The sequence below is a fragment of the Hemibagrus wyckioides genome, linkage group LG18 (assembly GCF_019097595.1).
Source record: "Hemibagrus wyckioides isolate EC202008001 linkage group LG18, SWU_Hwy_1.0, whole genome shotgun sequence".
NCBI classification, from domain to species: domain Eukaryota; kingdom Metazoa; phylum Chordata; class Actinopteri; order Siluriformes; family Bagridae; genus Hemibagrus; species Hemibagrus wyckioides.
Genome location: NC_080727.1, coordinates 8175655 through 8202465, shown reverse-complemented (window position 1 = coordinate 8202465; position 26811 = coordinate 8175655). Strand labels below are relative to the sequence as shown.

The 26811-nt window shown below is 38.4% G+C and overlaps 1 protein-coding gene across 1 annotated transcript in view; it reads left to right on the top strand.

Annotated features, from left to right (window-relative positions):
- The first annotated feature begins 3355 nt into the window (after positions 1-3355).
- The window catches only part of unc5da (unc-5 netrin receptor Da), a 219375-nt gene continuing 195919 nt past the window's right edge, over positions 3356-26811 (top strand). Inside the window, exon 1 of the mRNA XM_058414709.1 lies at positions 3356-3834. Within this exon, the coding sequence (XP_058270692.1) occupies positions 3747-3834 (88 nt within the window). The 5' untranslated portion in view covers positions 3356-3746. The remainder of the gene's footprint in view (positions 3835-26811) is intronic.

Below are 26811 nucleotides of genomic sequence, written 5' to 3'. Positions count from 1 at the left end.
ATTAAATTATATAGGAAATCTTAGCAGAGTATTTACAATAAAATAAAGTACTAATCATTCCTAACACAGCTACTTGCAATTTCAGCTGAAAGCCTAGCCAGGTGTCTTGTTTTAATTCTTATTACCATGTTTTAGTAAAAAAAAATAAGCTTGCTTTGGACTGATTTTGTTTGGAAACATGGATCAAGGAAGAGAGGTCGTGGTAAAAGAAGAGTAGAGAAAGAGGGAGAATAACAAAAAATTCTAAAGGATATTGAAGCAAATTGCAGCAGTCCTGATTTGTCCTTGTTACAGTAGCCAACTTATACTTTAGAACAATCAGTTAAGTGGAAACGTTTTTCTTCTTATTCGATTAGGAAATATTGATTTCTGTGAAAAAACTTTAAAGAACTCAAAACTTCATCATTTGATGAATCATGTAATGATCCTGTTGTTAGGGCTTTTTAAGTCAGTGTGTTACAAGTGATATTGTGTGCTTTCTGAGTGAGAATTGTTCCCAGCACTGTGGAATTAATTGTATGAGATGTTTTGGTGGTTTGGTTGATCAGATGAACTGTTTGGCCATGATTCATGTTGGTTATGCAAACTGCATGAAGAGTTTTGAAGAAGTGACAGATGTCTATTAGTATAGACAGTAATGAGACTGCTAATCTACAGGTCGCGGACTATGGGCCTTCAACTTTCTTCTCTATCTCCCAGTGTTTTCTTCGATGCACTAAATCATGACATACTCATTTCCTGTCTATTATCAGGATTAAATACATGACTCTTGCTTCTTGGCACCGATTTGTCACAATTGCCAATTTTAAATCCACCCTGTCTACTGTCGCTCAAGATGTTCTCAAAGGAACAGATCTCATCCTCCTCCTTTTCATTATATACCTGTTAAACCTTGGTCACATTATACAGTGTCACCACTCTCAGATTTCACTGTTATGCTGAGAAAGCTGATCCTGTGGTAATAATAGTGATTCTTAACCCTTCTAGACTCAGGACCTGTCTGATCCATCCTGATATCCTACTTCTGGCTGGAGTCTCATCACTTGGAAACCACTCGATGCTGTTGAAGATGTCTCCACATGAACAGACTAAAGATACATAAGACTGCTGTGAATGGAACCACTTAGACACCATGAAGATGGCTTTGGACTGCAATTGATACAAATGGTTCTGCACTCAAGTCTCCTTATCTTCAACAAGAAGATCTTCATGTTAAAAAGAATGAATTTCCTGGTTACAGAATTGACCATATAGTACACAGTTTAGAAAGGGAAATGATTTATAATCATACTATCTGATAAGGATGGGTTCCCTGTTGAATATGTTTCCTCTCAAAGTTTCATCTCAGGGAACATTTCCCTGCCATCATCATTATTTTCTATGTCTTTATATTAATATATCACTCTTCCTCTCACTCTTCTTTCCTCACTAACCAGTCTTCCTTGGTCTATGTTTCCAAACAAAGCTGTTCCCTTTCCCTAAAAGTATCAGTCTTTCAGCTAAAATTGCAATTAGCCGGGTTGGGAATGTTGATTTTTTCTTCAAAATGGTTTTTTGTTAATATTCTGCTAAGATTTTCTAGATATTTCAATCTGGTTACTACTGAAATACATCAAAATTTGACACCATTCTGTTTAGCTTTTGAAAGCAGTGTAAAAAACGTGCTACAGAGATCCAGTGTTCCGCAGGTGCTGGAGTATGAATGACAAAAGAGCTTGTGGAATTTTGGAAAATGTGATCGCTGAATGCATTTTGAATAAAAGAAAAGAAAATGATTCCTGCATAGACTTCTGTTTTGAGTTTTGAGAATATGACTTCAGTTTTAAACAATGCATGTTAGCAATGCAATCGGGAAAAAAAAAACTGTAAAATTTATATCCCAAATTTATACAGTATAGTTCCATAAAGCTGGTTTGGGACCATGTCCATTGTTAAATAAATAAAATAGAATTGAATTCTACAGTGTCAGCAATCTAAGTTTTCACTGTTAAGCTAATAACCCATGCGCTTAAATAACTTCGGATGTAGTAGCTTAGTGGTTAATGTGTTAGACTCCTGATCGGAAGGTTGTGACTTTCAATCCCAACTCCACCAAGCTGCCACTGCTGGGCCCTTGAGCAAGGCCCTTAACCCTCAATTGTTCAGCTGTATAAAATGAGATAACTTGCACTGGATGAGGACATCTGCCAAATGTAGCCTTCATTTTAAACTCTCTTCTTGGCGATGTATACAAGAGAAATAAAACAATCCATTAACCATTTTAACTACACTACCTAGTCTAACTGCTTGTTTTTCTATTTAATTATGATAAATAAATAAATATAAATATAAATAAACATAAATATAAATATATAAATAGTTCATTTGACTCTGTAAATTATGAAATTCTCAGTTTGATCCCATGATTAAAACCTTTCTTTCACTGAGAATTAGGTTTATTTGTTCATCTTCAGCAAGTGCCTTTTCCTCTTTCTCCTGGACAGGGTCTCTGTGGATCTGAAGGTTATTCTGGGAGACAGGGTGTGAGGTGGACACACACACCCTGAATGAGACACTAGTGCATCTCAGGTCACCATGCATACCCAGATTCACACACTTGTTCACAACCACAGGCAATTTATCATAGCCAGTCCACCTACAGTACATGCATGATTTTAGGAGGCTGTAGAAAGCCAGAGAACCTGAAAGAAACCACAGGGAGAACGTTAAGTAGTCTTTATTTTTCACATATATATATAACTGCACAGTAAAATTCCTAGCATATACAATCCTTGGAGGATTGGGGTCAGAGTGCAGGGTCAGCCATGATGCAGCACCCCTGGAGAAGGTGTGGGTTTGGGGGCCTTGCTCAAGGGCCCAACGGTGGCAGCTTAGCCATGACCCCTGATCTCTCCAGAGCCTTAACTACTTGAGCTACCACCGCCCCAATGTGTGGAACGCTGTGCAGGCAGTATTCCAAACCATGGAGCTGTGAACTGACAATGCTATTCTATTCTGATCAAACTCACTTCTGTTTTATTCTGACTTCCTTCTTCAAACAACGTGTTTTGATATGCAAATAATCACGTCGACCCATTAGGATGCAAATTAGTTTATGAGGTCACAGAGTGACTTCAAGCGACATTTTAAACATTCATCAGCTAATTTCCCCTGAAAGGACTTGACAACCCTGGGCTTGTTTCACCCAGGTGACCACGCCCCTGTCACGCGCACACATTGTACTGTATGTGTATGTGTTAGATTGAAGAATTCAGTTGTTTAATAAAACTCAAGCGGCTCGTGACAGTAGAGCTCTGCACTAATGCACAAAGCTGTTGCGCGCTCTCTCTCTCTCTCTCTCTCTCTCTCTCTGGCGAAGTGCCCCTGCGCAGCCCGAATCGCAGCAATGAAACCTCCGTAGCTCTCCCAGCTGTTCGCGTCTCATCCTGACTTTCCGGGAGCTCTGACACGCGCGGGCGGCTCCTTCTGCGACTAAGCAAGCTCGTAGGTGCAGGAGAGCACGCAGTGTGTGTGTGTGTGCATGTGTGTGGCTCCTTGTCTTAATATATATACTCTCGTGCGAAGCATCGCACTCCTGCACTACTCACTTTGGTCCCGGTGCACTCCCGTGGAGGACTTTTTTTTCTATTACAAGGCAGAGCTTTTAGCTTCGGCACTACATCGGGACGGCGCGAGCGACCCGTCACGGCGGCACGCGCACACAAATGCATGCGTGCGCGGAGAACGGAGGCGCGAGCTGAGCAGTGATGGCGCGCTCGTGGAGCGCACACTGTCTGTGCTGGAGCCTCGTGGCAGCCTCGTTCAGCGTGTTTCTGTCGCCCGTGGAGGCCAGAGGTGAGGGACACACACACACAAACACGCAAGCACGCACACACACACATGGTCCTGAAGATCTCCATGAGCGCGCGTGGTTATTAGCGCAAGATGCGCACAAAAAGTTACTGCATCGTTTAAGACGTTGTGTGTGTGTGTGTATGTGTGTGTGTGTGTGTTTGACTTAGAGCATCTAAGTGTTGTATGTGTTTGGTTGACACGCCAATGTACGCGCAACGGACATTTCTGAAGCTCAGTTTACATTTTTTTTCTTTGCTTGAGTGTTTTCATTTCACTGATCTTGGAAAGTGGTCGCGTTGCTGAGAATTGCACTGTTAAATGAACACGTCCAGGGCTTCGGAGTTAATTCAGTGATGTTGGTGTTTATTCAACTCTAAGATTTATTGGCTGCATTAGAGTGCTTTGGAAGCCAAAGTCATGCTGTGCAGCCAAATGCTGTGCATTAATTCTATTAAATGAAATGGTAATGCGTAAAGGTGTGTTTTCAGGCTCCGGGCGCGCGCGCGCGTGTGTCTGTGAGTGTATTTTACATCTTCCCTCAGGCAAAAAAAAAATCACACTGGGTGTCATGCGATGAACACTGTGCAACAGGTTTTACACTTCCTTCATACTGTTCATTCCTGCTACCTCTCCGGCTCTCACTCACACTAACCGTACCTCTCTGTTTCTTTTGCACATCTTGCATATTACTGTCTTTATATATAGCAGCCTAGTAATGTTTGACACAAGATTATTTATCTTGGAACATTGTATTTGGAAAGCAGTCAAATGCTGACATTATGACAAACTGAGGCTAGAAAAGAGTAGTGTAATTCATCATTTATTCATTCATCTTCAGTAACTGCTTCATCCTGGTCAAGATCGCAGGAACCAGAGCCTGAAATAGAGACACTAGGCATTAGTCTGGAATATACCCTGAATGAGACAACAGTTCCATCATAGTGCAGTCTAAACACACTTAATTTAGAGTAGAAGATTGGAGAAAACCTATGACAGCACATCAAGTACATGCAGAGAAAGAGACAGACTGTAACCTGACCTTAATCATGATCAAACCAGGGACTGTAGACCTGTGAGGTGGTTATTATATTTGCCTCACACCTTCGAGTTTGTGAGTTTGATTTCTGTCTCCACCCTGTGTGTTTGTGAAGTGTTTCTGTGGTGTGTGTGTGTCTGTGTGTCTGTGTGTGTGTGTGTGTGGATAGACTCCAGGTGTCCTGTGACCCTGGCTAAGACAAGAGGAACAGAAGATGGATGGATGGAATGATGGATGAATGGATGGATCGATAGACAGATGGACATTTGTAACCATAAGTTTAGTTTTTGAACTTTGTTAGAGTTCAGTACAGCATATAATTACAATGGGTCACGCCTAGAATCGCAAATGGTGTGTAACCTCGCTTCAGACCGCTTTGGCTCTTGCCAAGCCAAAAGTTGCTAGCTCTGTGTGTGTGTGTGTGTATGCTCTAACATTGTGCTCCTGAGTTATACTTTCAATCACAGCCAACTTGGAGAAGTGCAGCAAAAAGTGAAGGATCCTTACACAGAAAGCTGTGAGTATGTGCCCTCGGTGCAGAAAATAAATTGCCCTTCAGTCAGTTGGCAAGTTGGCAGTGTCTCCATTACATTTGCAAGATTACAAATAAGGCAGAAGTAGGCTTGTTACATAAACATGTTAGCAAACTACACACTTAAACTATTGGACTCTGGAAATCACTTTAGAATTCTGTAAAAAAACAAAAAAAAAACAACAACTCTTTTGCACATAGATACGTGAACACAACAAGAACCAAAGCAGAAGAAAACATACAGAAAATAAAATGTTAACAAAAGTTGAAAGTATTGAATTTCTCAGCAGACCATATATGGTTTCACAGCGATGCAGAATAGACAAAGGAAGCAAACTAACTAAGTAACCAAATAAATAAACACCTAACTAAATAAATGAATAAATGCAATACAATACAATACAATAATCATTTCATGAATAGGGTTGTTTACCTTAGGCACAGTTTTACTCCCTTCTTCCAAAAACTTCACAGTTTTTCTAACGTCTTGAAGATGAGTCACACAAGTGCTCACAAAATTGCACATCTTCAACCAAACAATCCATTTAGCCTCTTTTGCTAGATGTGTTCTGAGTATTATATGAGTCCTGAGACATTCCCAATGCTAAAATACACTTGCCTGCAGAAGCAGGATCACACATAGCACGTCAGATCTGCAGTGTTTTGTATGCAGCAGTAAATTGATTTAAACTTTAGCTTTAAAAAAATCAGTGACAGGTTGGTGTGTTGCAGAGAAACGAGGTTGATTATTTTCCAATAAGATGTCCCAAAGTACCTGTCCAGGGTGTACCCCTGCCTTTCGCCCAATGTGTGCTGGGATAGGCTCCAGCAGAACCCCGTGACCCTAATTAGGAATAAAGCAGGTACAGACAGTGGATGAATGGATGTCCCAAAGTGTTTAAATCCTCTTACACCAAAGCACTTTACCAACTCTAGTAATGTTCTATTTATTAAAGAATTTATTTAATCAGCTGATCTTGCCTTCATATTCACTTTGAGTTCAAGTCTTACTGGGAAGTTGGTATTTAGTTTATTTGGGAAGTCGTACTTACGACATCAAGTCACTTTTGTTTGGAGCAAAATATTTCTCTTTATTAACTCCGAAAAAAAATACTGCAGGATTTTTTTAACTGTACTTCTAGATAAAGAGAAACAAAGAATGCACAGATGTGTTTAACTTTTTTTTTAATGACATTTTTAATCAATTTATGAAGCAAAGTTTATAGTTAAATATTATATCACAATTGTATAATGCTTTATTATTTTGTGCAGGCATCCATTGATTCCTTCATGTTTTTTTTTTTTTTTTTACTGACATGCCCTAAAACTCGAAAGTTAGAGCGCAAAGAAAATCCCACTTGTAATTACGGCTTTGTGGTGCCGTTCATGTGTAACTCATAAATACGATCTTTTTGACATGGCTTGAACGCACCATCATGTACACCCACACCTGCAGAAGGTTCATGAAACCAAATTGTTAATAATACTAGCCTTCACGGGAAGGAAGCCTCTATCTATCTATCTATCTATCTATCTATCTATCTATCTATCTATCTATCTATCTATCTATCTATCTATCTATCTATCTATCTATCTATCTATCTATCTATCTATCTATCTATCTATCCTAAAATTAATAAGATAACAAAAGCTTGAAGCTTGTCTTATTTCTGTGAAAGCAAAAGACAGCTGAAGGAGCACTGAGACCAGAAACCCCTTAAAAAAAAAAAAGAAAGAAAAGAAAACAACTCATCCCCGAAAGCTTTATCATATCATCTGTAAATCTGTGTATGTGAACTGTCCTCCTTGCACCTCCCTGTGAATGAGTTGTATAGAAAGTTTAATGTTAATATAAAAGCCTGGTCTCACAACCAAAAAGAGAAAAATAAATGAATTTTATTTGCAGCACCTTATATGTTGAATTCCAGCATTCTGGCACAAGCAAATGTAATGTATTTGATTTATTACATAATCAAATAGTGTAGTGGTAGATGTGCATTTTGGTTACAAATATGGTCATATGAATAAAAGTTTGAATACATGCTGATATTTCTGGTGATATTCATCATATCCATACTGTATATAAGGTGCTGCAAATGAATTGCATTGATTTTTTTCTTCTTCTTCTCTGAGACTGTGGGTTGAATATAAATGCCGCAGCCGGAACTGCGATCAGGGCTGTTGCTCTAGAAAATGAATCAACACCCATCAGTGTTACGGTATTAAAAAGGAGGCTTACACATAACCTACATACGGTGTGATGTGACAGAGTGAAAGATGAAACCACACGAGGAAAATATAGATCCAGGTTTCTGCGATGAATGTGTGTGACAGCTAATGCTCAGCAACTCTATTTCAATTTTATTTGAATCGCACTTTTAACAGGAGAAAGATATCAATTCAGGATGTAAATTATACATTTAAATGTATTTCTAATGAGCAAACCAGAGGTGATGATGGCAAAGATAAAGTTGATGTGATAAGGAACCTGGAGGGAACTCATCCTTATCTGGGTGACACCAAGAGAGTGTGATTATAAATCGTTACCTTTCTGGTTGATTCGGTAACCAGGAATTTTACTCCAGTTTTAACATGAAGTCTTGTAGTTGAAGTTATCAACCGTTCACTGAAGGAGACTTGAGAGCAAAACTTCAGTCTAAAGCCATCTTCACGGTTTCTAAGTGGTTTCGTCCACAGCAATCTCGTGTCGCATTGTCAACAGCAGCGAACGACCTCCAAGTGATGAGATCTACATTCAAAAGTAAAGTGGTTCAGGTTCATGGATGGATAAGGCAGATACCAAAGAGTAAAATAAAAAGTAGACCAAAAAGTAGTATTATTGATTGTGTAGCCATGACTACACTGAATAAAAAAGCACTGCAGTGTTTAACAAAAAATGTTCCTTTCCATTTATGAATTGGAAAACGAGCTGGATCTGAGCATCCTGCTGTGTACTAATTGGCTCACACATTTTTTTTCCTTTTCTTTGGTGCTATTAAATTGGAACAGTAGCATGTTTGCTGTGATGTTAGAACTTACCCGCAGCATGTGTGGAGCAGGGGTGTATTTCAGTTACTAGTCTCTAGTGATGATTCGATTTTATATTCAGCTTAACCTTTATTGTCTACGATGATCAAATGTATCTAGTTTATTTATTTATAGTTTGGTTCAATAAAAATAGATTCCCTCGGTCAGTAAATATTACACCTAAGAAATGAGTATGTTTTGATATACTATGAGAATTTTGAAGTTTCATATGAGAGTTATGGAAAATGGTTTCATGCATCATGAAAAAAAAAAAAAAAGTTGAAATATATTTAAAGAGATCCAATGAGGTTGGGGAACAGGGTGGCTAGCATTTTTGCCTCAAACCTCAGAGGTTGATAGGTTTGATTCCTGCCTTCTCCCTATGTGTGGGTTTGTATGTTCTTATATCTCTGGGGTTTCCCCCCTGAGTCCAAGGACACACATTGTAGTCTGATTGCCATCTCTAAAATGGCTGTAGTACCATTTTACATTACATTTACAGCATTTGGCAGACACTCTTAAACTTACAATTTTTTAGCTCATAAAAATCTTTTAATCTTTTAGTGTGTAAAAATAATTTTTTATGTTACAGAACTGAGCAGTTGAGAGTTAAGGGCATTGCTCAGGGATCCTGCAGTTGCAGCTTGGTCAACCAAGGATTTGAACACACAACCTTCTGATCAGTAGTTGAACAGCTAAACCGCGAAGCTAGCACATCCCCCCCTTGACCCTACTTTTGGTCCCTTAACCCAACTTCATTTCTTCTAAGTAGCTTTTACATTCCTAATGCTCATACTTGTATATTGCTCAAAATATCCTGGTTACACAACTCCACTTGACTATATACAGCTGTAGAAAGGACATTATTATTTTTAATCGCACTCTCTGGTGTCACCTAGGTGAGGATGAGGCTCCGTTTTGAGTCTGATTCCTCTCAAGGTTTCTTCCTCATATCGTCTCAGGGAGTTTTTCCTCACCACCATTGCCTCTTGGCTTGCTTATTAGGAGTAAATATAAATTTAATAAACTTTAAAAGACTTTATTATTTTTGTTCAGAATTCTTCTCATATTCCTGTAATGCTGCTTGGAGACACATTTCCATCAATTACAGCGATATACAAATAAAATTGAATGGAACTGAATTTATTAGGTCATGTGAAATATAATAATCTTTAGAAATTATCGTATTTAATAGTTCAATTTGAAATAAATTACTTAAAATTCTCACAAATGGCCCAGCTAAGGTTTAGAGTGTTCTCTAGGCTTGAGATGACTGACAATAAAAACAGGAGTCATCCATCTGTATTGATAGCTATCAAGTTGAATGATTTTAAATGTTTCAGAGGGTTTAAGGCTTTTTAGCCACCTGCTTAGCGCAGACATTGATATGGCAGATGAAAATCACTTGTGTCTCTTGTGTGGTTACCATGGTAACAGCCATGCTACAGATAGCACCTGTTACTTTTGAGCTTACAAAGATAGACAGCATTTGCACTATGAGCTGCTGAAATTAGAAACCGGCAGGTGCAAAAGGTGTAAGAAAGGCAGTGTAGAAATGATTCGATCAGGTGCGAAAGGTGTGAGAAAGACACTGCAGAAATGATTCAATCAGGTGCGAAAGGTGTGAGAAAGACACTGCAGAAATGATTCGATCAGGTGCGAAAGGTGTGAGAAAGACACTGTAGAAATGATTTGATGAGGTGCGAAAGGTGTGAGAAAGACACTGTAGAAATGATTCGATCAGGTGCAAAAGGTGTGAGAAAGACACTGTAGAAATGATTCGATCAGGTGCGAAAGGTGTGAGAAAGGCACTGTAGAAATGCTTCGATCATGTCCGTAAAGATGTGAGAAAGGCACTGCAGAAATGATTCGATCAAGTCCGTAAAGATGTGAGAAAGGCACTGTAGAAATGATTTGATCAGGTGTGAAAGGTGTGAGAAAGGCACTGTAGAAATGATTTGATCAGGTGTGAAAGGTGTGAGAAAGGCACTGTAGAAATGATTCGATCAGGTGTGAAAGGTGTGAGAAAGGCACTGTAGAAATGATTCGATCAGGTGTGAAAGGTGTGAGAAAGACACTGCAGAAATGATTCGATCAAGTCCGTAAAGATGTGAGAAAGGCACTGTAGAAATGATTCTATCAAGTCCGTAAAGATGTGAGAAAGGCACTGTAGAAATGATTCAATCAAGTCCGTAAAGATGTGAGAAAGGCACTGTAGAAATGATTCGATCAAGTCCGTAAAGATGTGAGAAAGGCACTGCAGAAATGATTCGATCAAGTCCGTAAAGATGTGAGAAAGGCACTGCAGAAATGATTCGATCAGGTGTGAAAGGTGTGAGAAAGGCACTGCAGAAATGATTCGATCAGGTGTGAAAGGTGTGAGAAAGGCACTGCAGAAATGATTCGATCAAGTCCGTAAAGATGTGAGAAAGGCACTGTAGAAATGATTCGAACAGGTCTGAAAAATGTGGGAAAGACACTGTAGAAATGATTCGATCAAGTCCGTAAAGATGTGAGAAAGGCACTGTAGAAATGATTCGATCAGGTGTGAAAGGTGTGAGAAAGGCACTGCAGAAATGATTCGATCAAGTCCGTAAAGATGTGAGAAAGGCACTGTAGAAATGATTCGAACAGGTCTGAAAAATGTGGGAAAGACACTGTAGAAATGATTCGATCAAGTCCGTAAAGATGTGAGAAAGGCACTGTAGAAATGATTCGATCAGGTGTGAAAGGTGTGAGAAAGGCACTGCAGAAATGATTCGATCAGGTGTGAAAGGTGTGAGAAAGGCATTGTAGAAATGATTCGATCAGGTGTGAAAGGTGTGAGAAAGACACTGCAGAAATGATTCAATCAGGTGTGAAAGGTGTGAGAAAGGCACTGTAGAAATGATTCGATCAGGTGTGAAAGGTGTGAGAAAGGCACTGTAGAAATGATTCGATCAGGTGTGAAAGGTGTGAGAAAGACACTGCAGAAATGATTCGATTAAGTCCGAAAAGATGTGAGAAAGGCACTGCAGAAATGATTCGATCAAGTCCGTAAAGATGTGAGAAAGGCACTGTAGAAATGATTCAATCAAGTCCGTAAAGATGTGAGAAAGGCACTGTAGAAATGATTCGATCAAGTCCGTAAAGATGTGAGAAAGGCACTGTAGAAATGATTCGATCAAGTCCGTAAAGATGTGAGAAAGGCACTGTAGAAATGATTCGATCAAGTCCGTAAAGATGTGAGAAAGGCACTGTAGAAATGATTCGATCAAGTCCGTAAAGATGTGAGAAAGGCACTGTAGAAATGATTCGATCAGGTGTGAAAGGTGTGAGAAAGGCACTGCAGAAATGATTCGATCAAGTCCGTAAAGATGTGAGAAAGGCACTGTAGAAATGATTCGATCAGGTGTGAAAGGTGTGAGAAAGGCACTGCAGAAATGATTCGATCAAGTCCGTAAAGATGTGAGAAAGGCACTGTAGAAATGATTCGATCAGGTGTGAAAGGTGTGAGAAAGACACTGCAGAAATGATTCAATCAGGTGTGAAAGGTGTGAGAAAGGCATTGTAGAAATGATTCGATCAGGTGTGAAAGGTGTGAGAAAGGCACTGTAGAAATGATTCGATCAGGTGTGAAAGTTGTGAGAAAGGCACTGTAGAAATGATTCGATCAGGTGTGAAAGGTGTGAGAAAGGCATTGTAGAAATGATTCGATCAGGTGTGAAAGGTGTGAGAAAGACACTGCAGAAATGATTCGATCAGGTGTGAAAGGTGTGAGAAAGGCACTGTAGAAATGATTCTATCAGGTGTGAAAGGTGTGAGAAAGGCATTGTAGAAATGATTCGATCAGGTGTGAAAGGTGTGAGAAAGACACTGCAGAAATGATTCGATCAGGTGTGAAAGGTGTGAGAAAGGCACTGCAGAAATGATTCGATCAGGTGTGAAAGGTGTGAGAAAGGCACTGCAGAAATGATTCGATCAGGTGTGAAAGGTGTGAGAAAGACACTGCAGAAATGATTCAATCAGGTGTGAAAGGTGTGAGAAAGGCATTGTAGAAATGATTCGATCAGGTGTGAAAGGTGTGAGAAAGACACTGCAGAAATGATTCGATCAGGTGTGAAAGGTGTGAGAAAGGCACTGTAGAAATGATTCTATCAGGTGTGAAAGGTGTGAGAAAGGCATTGTAGAAATGATTCGATCAGGTGTGAAAGGTGTGAGAAAGACACTGCAGAAATGATTCGATCAGGTGTGAAAGGTGTGAGAAAGGCACTGCAGAAATGATTCGATCAGGTGTGAAAGGTGTGAGAAAGGCACTGCAGAAATGATTCGATCAGGTGTGAAAGGTGTGAGAAAGGCACTGCAGAAATGATTCGATCAAGTCCGTAAAGATGTGAGAAAGGCACTGCAGAAATGATTCGATCAAGTCCGTAAAGATGTGAGAAAGGCACTGCAGAAATGATTCGATCAAGTCTGTAAAGATGTGAGAAAGGCACTGCAGAAATGATTCGAACAGGTGTGAAAGGTGTGAGAAAGGCATTGTAGAAATGATTCGATCAGGTGTGAAAGGTGTGAGAAAGGCATTGTAGAAATGATTCGATCAGGTGTGAAAGGTGTGAGAAAGGCATTGTAGAAATGATTCGATCAGGTGTGAAAGGTGTGAGAAAGGCATTGTAGAAATGATTCGATCAGGTGTGAAAGGTGTGAGAAAGGCATTGTAGAAATGATTCGATCAGGTGTGAAAGGTGTGAGAAAGGCATTGTAGAAATGATTCGAACAGGTGTGAAAGGTGTGAGAAAGGCATTGTAGAAATGATTCGATCAGGTGTGAAAGGTGTGAGAAAGACACTGCAGAAATGATTCAATCAGGTGTGAAAGGTGTGAGAAAGGCATTGTAGAAATGATTCGATCAGGTGTGAAAGGTGTGAGAAAGGCATTGTAGAAATGATTCGATCAAGTCTGTAAAGATGTGAGAAAGGCACTGCAGAAATGATTCGAACAGGTCTGAAAAATGTGGGAAAGACACTGTAGAAATGATTAGATGAGGTGCGAAAGGTGTGAGAAAGACACTGTAGATGAAAGGTGTAAGAAAAGCCCTGAAGAAATGATTCGACCAGAAATAAAACTGAAACAGTGTGATGGTGGTCATGTGGTTGTCTTGAGGAACACACAGCATGGTTTATGGAGCACTCTGCGTGTACTGGCTGAATGTTGATGTCTTCCTCCCAGTCTGGATTAACACCTTTCGATCATGGTACTTGGCTTGGACGATGGCAGAGACTAGATTTGCCAACCACACTAGATACTCCTGAATATTTTTCTTCTTCTTCTTAGTAGTAGTAGTAGTAGTAATAGTTCTAACCCCACTGAGTAAACCTTACCTCCTCTTCCCTGATGATCCTGTCATCTGTCCATGATTACTAAAGCATAGAGTTAGACACTGATAAAAGCCTAATCTTATCACCAGCTTCAACCTAAATAGTACAGTACTGCACTAGCACTGCAGTGGAGCTGAATGAAGGTCATCCCAGCATCCCAGTTATCATATATTATTTCTTTTACCAAACTGCTATCACTATGCTAACTGATATTACAGTGAAACATTATTTAGTTACATTTACATTATTTACTGTCCCAAATGGAGGATGAGTTTTCCTTCTGAGCCTGGTTCCTCTTAAGGTTTCTCCCTCATATCATCACAGGGAGTATTTCCTTGCCACTGTTGCCGCAGGCTTGCTCATTAGGGATAAAATAATGTATTCATTTAATTTATTAATTTGTTCCTCATTTCTCTGTTTCTCTGCTTTTGTAAAGCTGCTTTGAGACAACGTCCATCGTAAAAAGCGCTATACAAATAAATAAAATCGAATTGAATTGAAAGGAAAGGAAATGTATGAGTTAACAACATGTGGAATTTGATAATCCTTTCTTTCTCTTCACAGAAAGACGAGGACCGAGACAGGACACATAAACTAGTATTTTGATGTAAAGTACTTGATTTAGTTAGCTGATTATTATTTATTCATTTAAGCATCCATATGATTTGTATTCTCTAGCTGGTGTTCTGTCAGTACATTTCTCTCTAAAACTCTTCTCATCCTTGTGAATATTCAGTGCAGCATTTAGAAGAATAACAACAACATTCACTTCCTTCAGTTATTAAAGTTTGGTTGGATGTGGAACTGACATGGCAGACGTACAATCTTTGCATTTTATTGAATTTGAGAAGAAAAGTCACACACACACATACATTCAGGAACTATTAAATTCCCTGTACTGGGTGGTCTTCTTCAAAATATTAATCTCGACAGAAAAGAGCTTTGATTTCCCGAACTAAACAGAAACTCTGACCTTTTGACATCCACTTTAACTTTAACTGATCCCTTATGAGCCATTTGCAAGTCAATTAGCAAATTAGCCCTAAGGACGTGACCCTTTCTACGGTCTTTAGTCTATGGAAATCAGATGGAGCTGGTCTAACGTTTATAATTAATGAGTAATATTCATTTACAACATTCAGAGGACCACTACGGGATAGGGCATACTGTATACGAGTCAGGAGAAAGTTTTCCTAAGCCAGGACTCAGGTGAATGAAAGGAAACCGTAAAGCTAGCCAAATTTCTGTGCTTCATTCTGCTGCATGATATTTGACTGTAGTGCGTAAAAATGAGTTTTAGAGTTATCGTTTCAGCACGAGTAATGTTTTATTTATCAGCTATTATAGTGAGCATGTCTGTGCATGAATCAGATGGCTATTTGCATTGCAGAAAAGAAAAAAATAGAGTGTGTGTGTGTGTGTGTTGAGTGAGTACACTTATTTATGGGGAAATGAATGCCTCTAGTAACACACTTCATATGGAACATGTAATGCCTTTCATAAAAGATCACATTTCTCAAAATGCACCTGGTCGATATATTTTTTTCAAAGACAACTCCATTTTCCACTTTTATAAGTAAAAACACTCTGCACTTACGGTCTAAACACAGCAGGGATGATAATGCAGGGATGTCAAGGACCAGGTTTTTAGCTGTTCACATGTCCTAAGGAAATGATGTCATTTATGCTCATGCTCACACAAGAGTGTTATTGTGGTGCTGTGCCCTGGGTAACAAGATCCGTCCTCTTATTGTAACCTTTCACAGTGAGTTTAGTGCACAAACTCACATCAAAATAATGATAAAGCTATGATTAATCATGAAGGCCAACTGTTGTGGCTTCTATTGCTGGATCTCAGATAATTGGATCTGCCCGATTCATTCACATGCTTTAATTCTGCAACATTTGCACTTCTGACTTCTGCTTTAAAAAAAAAAAAAAATCTAATTTATTCATGCTCAAATTTGATCCTATTTTTTAGTGAATAATTCCACCTGAATACTGAAGACTTAAGAGCTGTTGCTGTTATCATAAAGACAGTTCAGTGTTCATGTTGATGCTTGTACTGAACATCCTTTTGACACACTCAGTGCTGTGTGTTTACTCATCTTCTGTTGTTGTTGTCCTTCGGCTGCTCCCCGTTCGGGGTCGCCACAGCGGGAACATCCGATCCGCATATTTGATTTTGGCACAGGTTTTGGCACCGGATGCCTTTCCTGATGCAACCCTCCCATTTTATCCAGGCCTGGGACTAACACTGGGAGTTAACCCTTCAGTAGCTGGGTTGGTTCCCTGCTTGGAGTACAGGATCCTGCTGTTAGACCACCCGGAACCGAAACACATATATCCCAGTAGAAAATGTTTCCATTAAGGAATTTCTGATTTCTTTCATGCCATATTGAAACTTGAAGTGTTTCTTTGCTTCTATCTTCTCCGGTTTGCTTATTAGCGAGAGCTAGACTTCTGCATAGTGCAAATTTCATAGGCCACTCAGCATTCCCACAGATACTCCATAATACAATTCCAAGACTTTCAAGGACAATTTTTTAGTTTTCAAGAACTGAATAAGAGATTTAAACACATTCTTTATTTCATTTTGAAATTCTGCCCAAATTCCGCAAAGGATGCCTGTGCTGGTGAGAGCTCCAAACAAACTCTACAGCTTTATTATTGCTGTAGTTTGCCTGAGCCTCACCTAAACATTGTACAAACTGTCATTGACATCTGTTTTACATACCGCCTTTTGCAGCCATGCTGGATTAAATTAGCATTTCTTGTATTTTCTGTAATGTCTTTACATTTGTGTTGAGTTACAGGAGCTCATTCCACTATATGCTCATAACTGAGCAAATAGCAGAAGGAGAAAGGGGCGGGGCTACAGCAGTGAGGCATCTTTTGAGTGAAAGGACAGTGTTTGTTTACTGTCAATGATCAAGCCAGTTTGGATTTATTGATTTTTTATCATTCAAGCACTTTTTAAGCACCACTATATAAAAAAAGCATTTCCGGTCATTTCATAAAGTCATATTGAAGTACGTTTAAATCCTGCAAACCGAACCAAATTAATAAATTAGGAAGTGTGTTAATGGCACAACTACTGAGAATGTCCGAAGCATGACATGATCTAAACACAGCGCTAAATCTTCAAGTAATGCCAGCTGAGCCACTGCGATAGAAGCAGACTCACTCTTCCTCACTGTAAAGGTTGCCATTTTTTCCCCTAATTGAATCTTCCTCACTTTCATCAATATTGGGCATGAAATAAAACTATAAAACCTCCTATATACATAAAGCTGCACTAACTCAGCACTATCTGGAGCCAACCAATCGTGCTTCATATTAGCAAGTCTCCTTATAAGTAAATTTGCTCACAGGATACAGTCAGTTTTCTGAAGTAAAATGGATTTTCATGAATTTCACTTTTCTTGTAGTGGGTAAATATTCCTGTGTGTGGGATTAATGAATAAAATTCATTTGTATCTAGACAAACAAGGCACAATACTGTTAGTTAAAGGCAAAACAAATGAACAAAATAATCTCTTAGAGTGCAAGATTTGCCTTTTGTAACAGTCTGCCAAAATATAAACTAAACATAAGTACCAGTCAAGCAGAGAAGGTTAAAGGGCCCAAAAGTGCCAGACTGGTGGTGCTTAAACCTGCAACCTTCTGAAGCGTAACCCAGAGCCTTAACTGTTGAGCCACAAATAGATAGATAGATAGATAGATAGATAGATAGATAGATAGATAGATAGATAGATAGATAGATAGATAGATAGATCTGATCCTGACCCATTTCCAATCTTCTTGTCCATTTGTTCCAGAGTCACGTATCAGTCCTGTTCTGTTCCTGGGTGTTGGTTAGGATCTTTTACTTTATACAGAATGTTGTTGAGTTCCAGTGTTGTTGAGTGGCCTGGTTCTGTGTTTCCACTTTTTTCTTTTTTTGGTTTCCTAACTCTAAAACATTTTTGTTCCATTTCTCAACTCCATCTTCATTAGTTTTTTTTTTTGTGCACACTCGGTGAAGAGCCTTGAAGACGAGTAACCCTGAGCGCCAACAAAACACTCTTTCAGCTCGTTAAGTAGCAGCAAGGACATCATGTGGTTCCCTTTCCCTCTCTCCCTTGATCACCTCTCTCTATCTCTCTCTCTCTCACTTTCCCTTTTCCTCTCTCTCACCCTCCCTTTTCCTCTCTCTCTCTCTACCTCTTTTTTACTTTCTCTCTTTTCCTATCTCTTTCTCTCTTCTGTTCTCTCTCACTCTCTTTTTAGTGTCCTCTCTCTTTCTCTCTCCCTCACCCCCTCTTTCTCTCTCTCTCTCTCTCTCTCTCTCTCTCTCTCTTTTCCCTTATCTCCAGCACTCCCCCTCGCTCTTTCTCTCTTTTCCCTCTTTCTTCATTTCTCTCCTTCTCTCTCTGCCTCTTTCCCTCTCTACCTCACTCCCACCTCTCTTTTTCAGCTCTTTTTCCTTCTCTCCCTTACTCCTCCTCCTCTCTCTTCCCCTTTCTTTCCTTCTCTCTCACTCTCTCCTTCCCTCCCCTTTACTTATTTTCGCTCATTTATTAGGGCCCGAGCACCGTAGGTACAGAAGCCCTATTGTTTTCGTTAGAATTTATGTTTCATTTATTTTATTTTTTTTCCCAACCTTTCCGGGCATTTTGGACCCCTTAGCATGCTCAAAAACTCTTGAAAATCAGCAGACAGGTTGGCCATTAGGACGTCACCGTGGCTCGACCCTGGATGTGGCACACACCCTTTACAGCGCCCCCTGGAACATCTTGCTGCATAGCTGATACACACTTGCACGTATCCATGTACAAGTTGGTACACACTCATTGCACTGAACAACTTTCACACTGCATGTTATTAAGTCTAATCCACAGGAAGTGAGTTATTTTGAGTTTTTGCAAAACTCACCCAATGGAATTTGAAATACTCCTCCTAGAGAATTAATACAACCGCCACCAAACCCAGGCTAAAATGATCTCAAGACATTGATCATGCAAAATTGATGAGGGATTTTTGATATCTCAAACGGTTCAGCCGTGAGGAGCCCTTAAACTTATGGCGAATAAAATGAAACAGGAAGTGGCTAATAACTTCTGTGTACATTAAGTGTTCTACATGAAACCTTAGGATTATGTTAAGCATTGAAAGCTGATCACACTGATATGACAACTGTGAGTCTCGGTCATAGCGCCACCAACTGGCAGCAGGAAGTGTGTCACTTTTTGAAATTTCTAATATTTTCTCCCTTACTTTCACCTGATTTGGTTCAAAATCAGTCAGAATAATGACAAGACATGGCTGATGTGAAACTGTGAAGGAATTTTTGATACCTTGAATCGTGTTACAATGGCGACGATTTACATGAGAACATAATAGAAGAAAATGAATTTTTTCATATCTTACGAGTGGAAAGGCCTAATGTTCCAAAATATTTCCCATAGAGAGTGTACGTTTATGAGAAAGGCCAGTGTGGCTGGTCCCCGGGCGTGGCACAGGGCTGTCACAGTGCCCCCTGGAACTTTGTCAGAAATATAGCTGCACAGCTCATATTCACTTGGACGTATATGCATGAGAGCCGGTATACATTTAGTTCTCATTGAGCTAAATGACGTTCATCCACCTGTCATGGGATCTGCTTAACAGGAAGTCAGTTATTTTGGGATGAGTGAAAAACGCCAATGGAATTTGATATACTCCTCCTAGGGGATTTGTATGATTTTGACCAAACAGGGTCCAATATGATCTGAAGACGTTGAGGATCTAAAGTTGTTAAGGGATTTTTGATATCTCATATGGTTCAGCCGTGAGGAGCCCTTAAACTTATGGCGAATAAAAGGAAACAGGAAGTGGATAATAACTTCGGTGTATATTGTGTGATGTACATCAAACCTCAACTTTATGTTAAAAGAAGAAAGCTGATCACACGGACATGACTATTGTGAGTGTCACTCATAGCGCCACCAACTGGCAGCAGGAAGTGTGTCACTTTTAGAAATCTCTGTTTTGTCCCTTACTTTCATCTGATTTGGTTGAAAATCAGTCAGAATAATGTCAGGACATGGCTGATGTGAAACTGTGAAGGAATTTGTGATATTTTGAATGATGTTGCTATTGTGAGGACATAATAGAAAAATGTTAATGTTCTTATATCTTAACAGTGGAAATTTGAAATTTTTTTTAAAACTGGTTGTGAGTGATTCTGCTTAGTTTCATGATCTTGTGATGCTCTAATGGCTCACAACAAATTTTTACATTTATCAGTCCATTGACTAGTCCATTTTCACCTGACTCCTGCAGTACTAGACTATGTCCACTAGAGACTCTTATCCCGTTATTTTAATTTTTTTTTACAATATTGCTTCATTTTCACAATTCATATATACAGAGTCAATCTAAAAATGTATATACACTTCAGGAAAAGAAAAATAGTATGATGTAAATAATATTAGTATAATATTAATAATATTATCATAATATTATCATATAAATCAATCTATAATGTATAGCAATAAATTTAGTAATACAATATTTATACAAATTTTTGTATAAGAAAATTTCTTAAATCCTGAAATGTGTATACATTGTATAAATGTCTATACATTGCATACAAATGTATACATGTGTATACATTTTTCTGGGTGACTCTCTCTCTCTCTCTCTCTCTCTCTCTCCCTATACATACATATATATATATATAAACTGATATAGTAATATAGTTTAGAGGGAGAGTCATTGTCCCTTTGGACATCACTGGACATTGCTATGATCTATTTCATTACACCCAAACTGTCCCTTTTGTCCTTATATAGTTTAGAAGGAAAGTCAGTTTTCGATTTGCCATCAGTGGACTTTGCTGTGATCACTTTCAGTAAATTGTCACTCTTGTCCTTTTGGTATTTCCCCTTTTAATGCATGTACCCACTGTGCTCACTGTACCTGGTGCGCCTGGGTGGCGATGGCACCGTGTAGTGATGGCTCATAGTGCAAGGGCCCATCATTGCTGCTTGCAGCTATATTTTTTTACTTCTTTTCACTCACTTTCTCTTTCTCTTGTTCCACTTTCTTTTATGCAACGCCTCCTACAGTACATTCTGCTTTCGTTTTCTATTACTCCTTCTCTGTTGCTTTTTCCGTTTTCCATCAGTTTATTTATTCTCTCTGTCTCTCTTACTTCCTACTTGCGCACTGTATTTCTGTTTCTGTCTATTTGCCTGGCTTGTGCTCTCTCTCTCTGTCTCTCTCTCTCTCTCTAAGTGCTTCCATTTTCCAATCATGTCTCTCGAGGGCTTTTTTCTCATCTTCCCTCTCTTTCCTGGTGGCCTCTTTCCTCTTATTTTTTTCATTTCCTTTGTATAAAAAGAGGAGAAAAGAACGAAAGCAAAACAAGGACATAAAGGTAATGAAAGGTCAAGATGCCGAACAGGACCATTTTCTGGATACGTATTAATTTTAAGGTGCATTAAAATCTGTTATTCTTCATAGAAAACCTGCTCTGTTCTCATATAAGACTTAATCTGATAAAATAAAGAGGAATGGTGAGGTGAATAAGTAGTGGGATGATGAAAGATGGAGTGATAGAAATGCAGAAGATGAGGGAGCATGTTACATGGTGTGGGATTGAACCTTGTTTTCATTTCTGACCAGCGGATTTACTTTGATAAATATTAAACAGGTTTTATATAACAGTAGTAATAATAAAAAATAATCACCAGAATTGGGAAGACTGCTTCCTGTGAAGGAAATAATTAAATTTCACATGCACATATGCATACACACACACACACACACACACACACGTAAATCCCTCTTTGACTGATAGCATCATTTCAATCAGAGTCTAATTACAGTAACATCCTGCTCTCACTTTGCTCCTTTTTCCTCCCTAGAAACCGGTAGACGAAGCCACGTATACTGCAGGTGGAAACGTATATTCTTCCCTATATGAATATTTAATGCTTCTTAATCGATCAGCATTTTGATGTTGACGACGATAAACCACCCGTAACAATGCAGAGAAGAATTTAATCCAGGATGTTTGACATTAGAGGTCAGAATTGTGCTGCAGAAGTTGACTTGCAGTCATTTAGTGTGGACAACCAAAGAGTAGAATAATGTAGCTTTCAATCCAAATTTCTTGACGATCAATAATAAAAAAATAAAAAAAAGGAAACAAAATCCAGACCTTTACATGACCTACCTTTTTGATTTTAGTCATTTAGTACCTATATGCATATATACACATAAATAAGAAAAAAATAAAATATAAAAATTAAGAAAAAACATCTCAATATATAAAATCTACAAATATAATAATAATAATAATAATAATAATAATAATAATAATAATAATAATCTGAATCACAGGATTCACAGAGCCTCAACCATTAGAACATGACTATAAAGCAGGTTTTAAATTATAAATGATAAATAAAATAAAATAAAATAAAAGCTAAAAAAAAGATATTAATTAAGAGATATTAATGTGGCACATGTACGGCAATGAGATATCTCATTGCCATACATGTGCCACATTAATATCTCTTAATTAATATCTTTTTTTTAGCTTTTATTTTATTTTATTTATCATTTATAATTTAAAAACTATATATATAAATATATATATATATATATATATATATATATATATATATATAGAGAGAGAGAGAGAGAGAGAGAGAGATTGTAGAAAATTACATTTATTGAAGTAAATAACTAAATAAATTAACTAATTAATTAATAAATATTTTTTTCTATGTTTTTTCTTCAAACTAATTTTTTATATTTAGTATTTAAAAATACACACAAAAAAGTAACCTCTTTTCCACATGTTCAAGAATATTTCCTCTCTGGGGATTTCATGTCATACTAATGAGAAAACTACACTGAAAAAAAAAAGGAATTTTTTTTCACTGATAATCTATAGAAATCTATAATATATAGTATTAAAATCCAATAGTATAAAATGTAGGCAGTTAAACTATGCATGGCAGAATAGTGCAGTGGTGATGTGTCTGCTGCAAAACAGCAGTGTTGTGGCTTTGATTTTCAGCTCAACTGTGAACTCGGCGTTTGATTTGATTCAGACTTTGAAAGTACAAGATCAAATCATGTTTTTTGTACAAAAACTAATTGTATTAACGTTACTCAGTTCAGTCACATGGAACTGATGTAGAAGAACAAACGCTGGATTTAAAGTGTCAGTGTGCAGTGTTGCTATACGATGCAGACGAGACTCCTCTCAGCTAGTTAGCGGTCTACGAGCACCGTGGCGTTGATGGTGGCGTTAGCATGAAAGCTCAGCAGAGTGTACGGATAAGGTCCTGAGAGAATTGGACTGGCTACAGGACTAAAGTGCTGCTGCATCGCTCTGTTGATGCAGAAATGAAGCAAAGGTTAATTCTACTGACACAACTATCCGCAGCTAACCGAACGGAGTGAGAATAGACAAAGAAAGAAGATTAAAGAGAAAAAATAATCCGAATTCCATTACAAAATAAATCTTGTGTGTCGCTAAAGATCACATTTTAATTAGAAAGGTGGATTCAGGGTGGATTTTTTCTTTATCTAAATCTTTGCTTCAACTAGCCAGCTCTCACACCCAAGTCTTTCTGTATCCTTTCCTAACATCTCTCTCTCTCTCTCTCTCTCTCTCTCTCTCTCTCTCTCTCTGTGTGTCTTTCTCGCCAACAGAGCTCCCTATTTTAAATTCACACCAGCTCTTACACATCTTCTATTAAACTGATTAGGATTAGTGCTCTCTGACTGCTTTATGGAAGTGTTTGATGAGCACACACACACACACACACACACACACACACACATCCTTCCTAAATAATGTTTTTGTCATTTTGTAATTCACCTCTTCTCTCGCATATGTCTGTGATGAGATGACTGCTTTTTCACTCACTAGCAGTCCTGAGCTGCGGTTAATATCACGGCAGAGTTTCATATGTTCCTCCTGTGTACTTTCTGAGTTCCTTCCTGGTTCTCTGGTTTCCTCTAAACCTCTAGAAACAGTTGGATTAGCTACTTTAAATTGCTCGTGTGTCCATGTGATGGACCGGTGTCCCATCTAAGCTGTCCCATTCCCACCTTGTGTTCCCAGGATAAGCTCTGGATCCACCACAACCCTGACCATGATACTGCACTTACTGTACTGAAAAAGAATATTATAATGAATGTTTGTTTATGTGTTAATTGCTCTCCAAGGTTTTCAGGCTCCTTTGCTGGTGTGTAGTGGCAGTAATTGTGTGGTTTAGAGGTTTGGATTATTATTCTATTTGGTGCTAAATACATTTGGGCTCTGAGGCATTGGTAATAATATTGTACTGTGTCTATACTCAATCATATACACATCACACACACTGTCAGGAGTAGGTTAAAAATATGATCATTTAAGAAGAAGTGAGCGGCTGAGGAGAATCTGAGGAGAAAGGTTCTAGCAGTTTCTCTCTCTCTCTCTCTCTCTCTCTCTCTCTCTCTCTCTCTCTGTCTGTCTGTCTATCTCTCTCTCTCTCTCTCTCTCTCTGTCTGTCTGTCCCCCTGCCTGTCGGTCTCTCTCTCTCTCTCTCTCTCTCTCTCTCTGTCTGTCTGTCTCTCTCTCTCCGCCTGTCTATTTTTCTCTCTGTCTGTTTCTCTCTTTCTCTGTCTGTCGGTCTGTCCCCCTCTCTCTCTGTCTGTCCCTCTTTCTCTCTCACTTTCTCTCTCTCTCTCTGTCCGACCCTCTCTCACTCTGTCTGTTACTCTCTGTCTCTATGTCTCTTTGCCCTCCTCTCTCTCTCTCTCTCTCTCCATTTTGTGTCACATTTCTCATTCGAGGGCTTTAAATGGTCGGTTTTATGCCTCCTTAACGAGCTCTTCAGTGAAGCATGAATAGATTCATACTTAGCAGTGATTATTAGCTAGGACCGAAAACACAACAGATACATATGCCGATTGCCGGATGTAAGAAGTAACAAGGCGGATGCAATAACATCACAGAGAAACGATAAAAAAAGCTATTTTAATAGCTATAGATCATTTGGTCTGAATTCGTCTTGTTATTTAGCAGTATGAAGAGGAAGTAACAGATTAAAATGAAGTACACACGATTGCCTGTTTTTAGCTTCATCCTGCTGCAGGGGCTCCCAGACTTTATTGGCCAAATGACCCCGAATGGATGTTATCAATTTTCTGCAACATCAAGCTTTGGCATTTGGTTTCGCCTCGTTATTTACCTCCTTGTTAGTCAGGCTTGTAGTCAATAAATGTTTCAGCATTTTTTTGTGTTAGTTTTTTTGACTTCTTTGTTCTGCTGTGTTGCACTCAATGATGTTGTGGAAAACTTAAAGGTAATGGATATAAATATGACAGAAATATGTTTTTGAACATCTTGAACTCCTTCAGCAGTGCAGCATGTCATAATAACCAAAAAAAAAGTTTTCACTGCTTTCAACCAACACCAAACTGATGTCTGTGTGAAGTATGAGGGATGAGAAAAATGCAGTGAAAGTTGGTCATTTTAGCCAACTTTGGATCTCTAGTTTATATTCTTCTAGTTTATATATAACTTCTACATTATTATACAGTGTAATTATTTATTTTTAAGATATGTTGTATTTGTAGTATATATTTATTTTGTAATTTAAAATGATTAACCATTGAAATGAATTTTAATTTCAATTAATTTAATTTACTTTATTACTTAGAATTTAGATTTAATTTCATTCATTTTTTTTTTTTTAAATATACAAAAAAAATTTTTTTATATAGACAAAAATCTACATCATTTGGGAATATTTATAAAAGTTTTCACAATCCTCTGTTCAGGATTTCAGACTGACTGGGATGCAGGGGGGGAAAAAAGCAAGAAAAAACAATGCCTCGTTTCCCTGCAGTGTTAATAAAAGAGCAGCAGTTGGGACAGAGCATCTGTATCATTCTTCATCTCACATTCTCACATTGGCAGCCTCTGTGTGAAAATGAGAGCAAGAGAGAGAGAGAGAGAGAGAGAGAGAGAGAGATGTGATGATCCTGCAGGAGATCTAAAGTACAAATGAACCCCAGTGGATTAATAGAACTTTCACTAATGAAAAGAAATAAGCGAAGAAAGAAAATGAAAAGAAATGAAATAGGTGGTCAGAGGAAAAAAAAGAAGAAGAAAAAAAAAGAAAACTTAAAGAGGACGGATGGAGAGAACGGAAAGTGCCGACCTGAATGCCTTCACTGTGCCCTTGGGTTGAGATGCTCAGTCCTTTTCCAATCAGTGAACACACACACACACACACATGCACACACACCTTGGCTCTCATAACTGCACTCAGTTTCTGTAATTTACATTTAAATGAGAACAAATCGGGACTCATTCTGAAGCGAATTACCTGCACTGTTTCTGCATCATCGTTACCTGCGCTATGCTCCATATTGCCGACTTTAGTCCTAAAAATTGCATCAATAGTTACGTAGGGAAAAGGACTTTTAATCAGAGGCAGATTATCAAGCTGATTAATAATTATTTTTCCTGGGTTTCAAAACAAAAACCTGCTTTTAATCGTGAAAAAAAAAAATCAGGGGTAGAAATTGTGGACTGAAGAAGGTTTTGTGTCTTCTTCGAACATAAATTTTCAACATATTCATTTATTTCGGAAATATATGGCAAGTATTGAAAACAACTTGTAATGGAAGTCTGTCTACATCATATAGTGCTGCATGAATCAAAAACGGTTAATTTGAATAATGCCTCATTATCAGGCAGATGAATATAAAAAAATAGCACTTGATCCAGTTTGATGTCCTTCATATCCTTTATACAGATGTGAAAAATGTGTATAAAGTTTAACGTTTAAGCTGACCAAGCAGTCGTCTGAAATGATTACAGCTCACTTTATACGAGTTCATAATTTAATCTATAAAAAACTGTCAGATTTTAATGCTAAATCCTCCTGTGTGTGAAGTCGTGTGCAAGATGAATTATTATCCTTACTGCATTCAGTGTGTGAGAAAGATGCTTTGTAGACCTATAAAAAATAATGGAGTAAC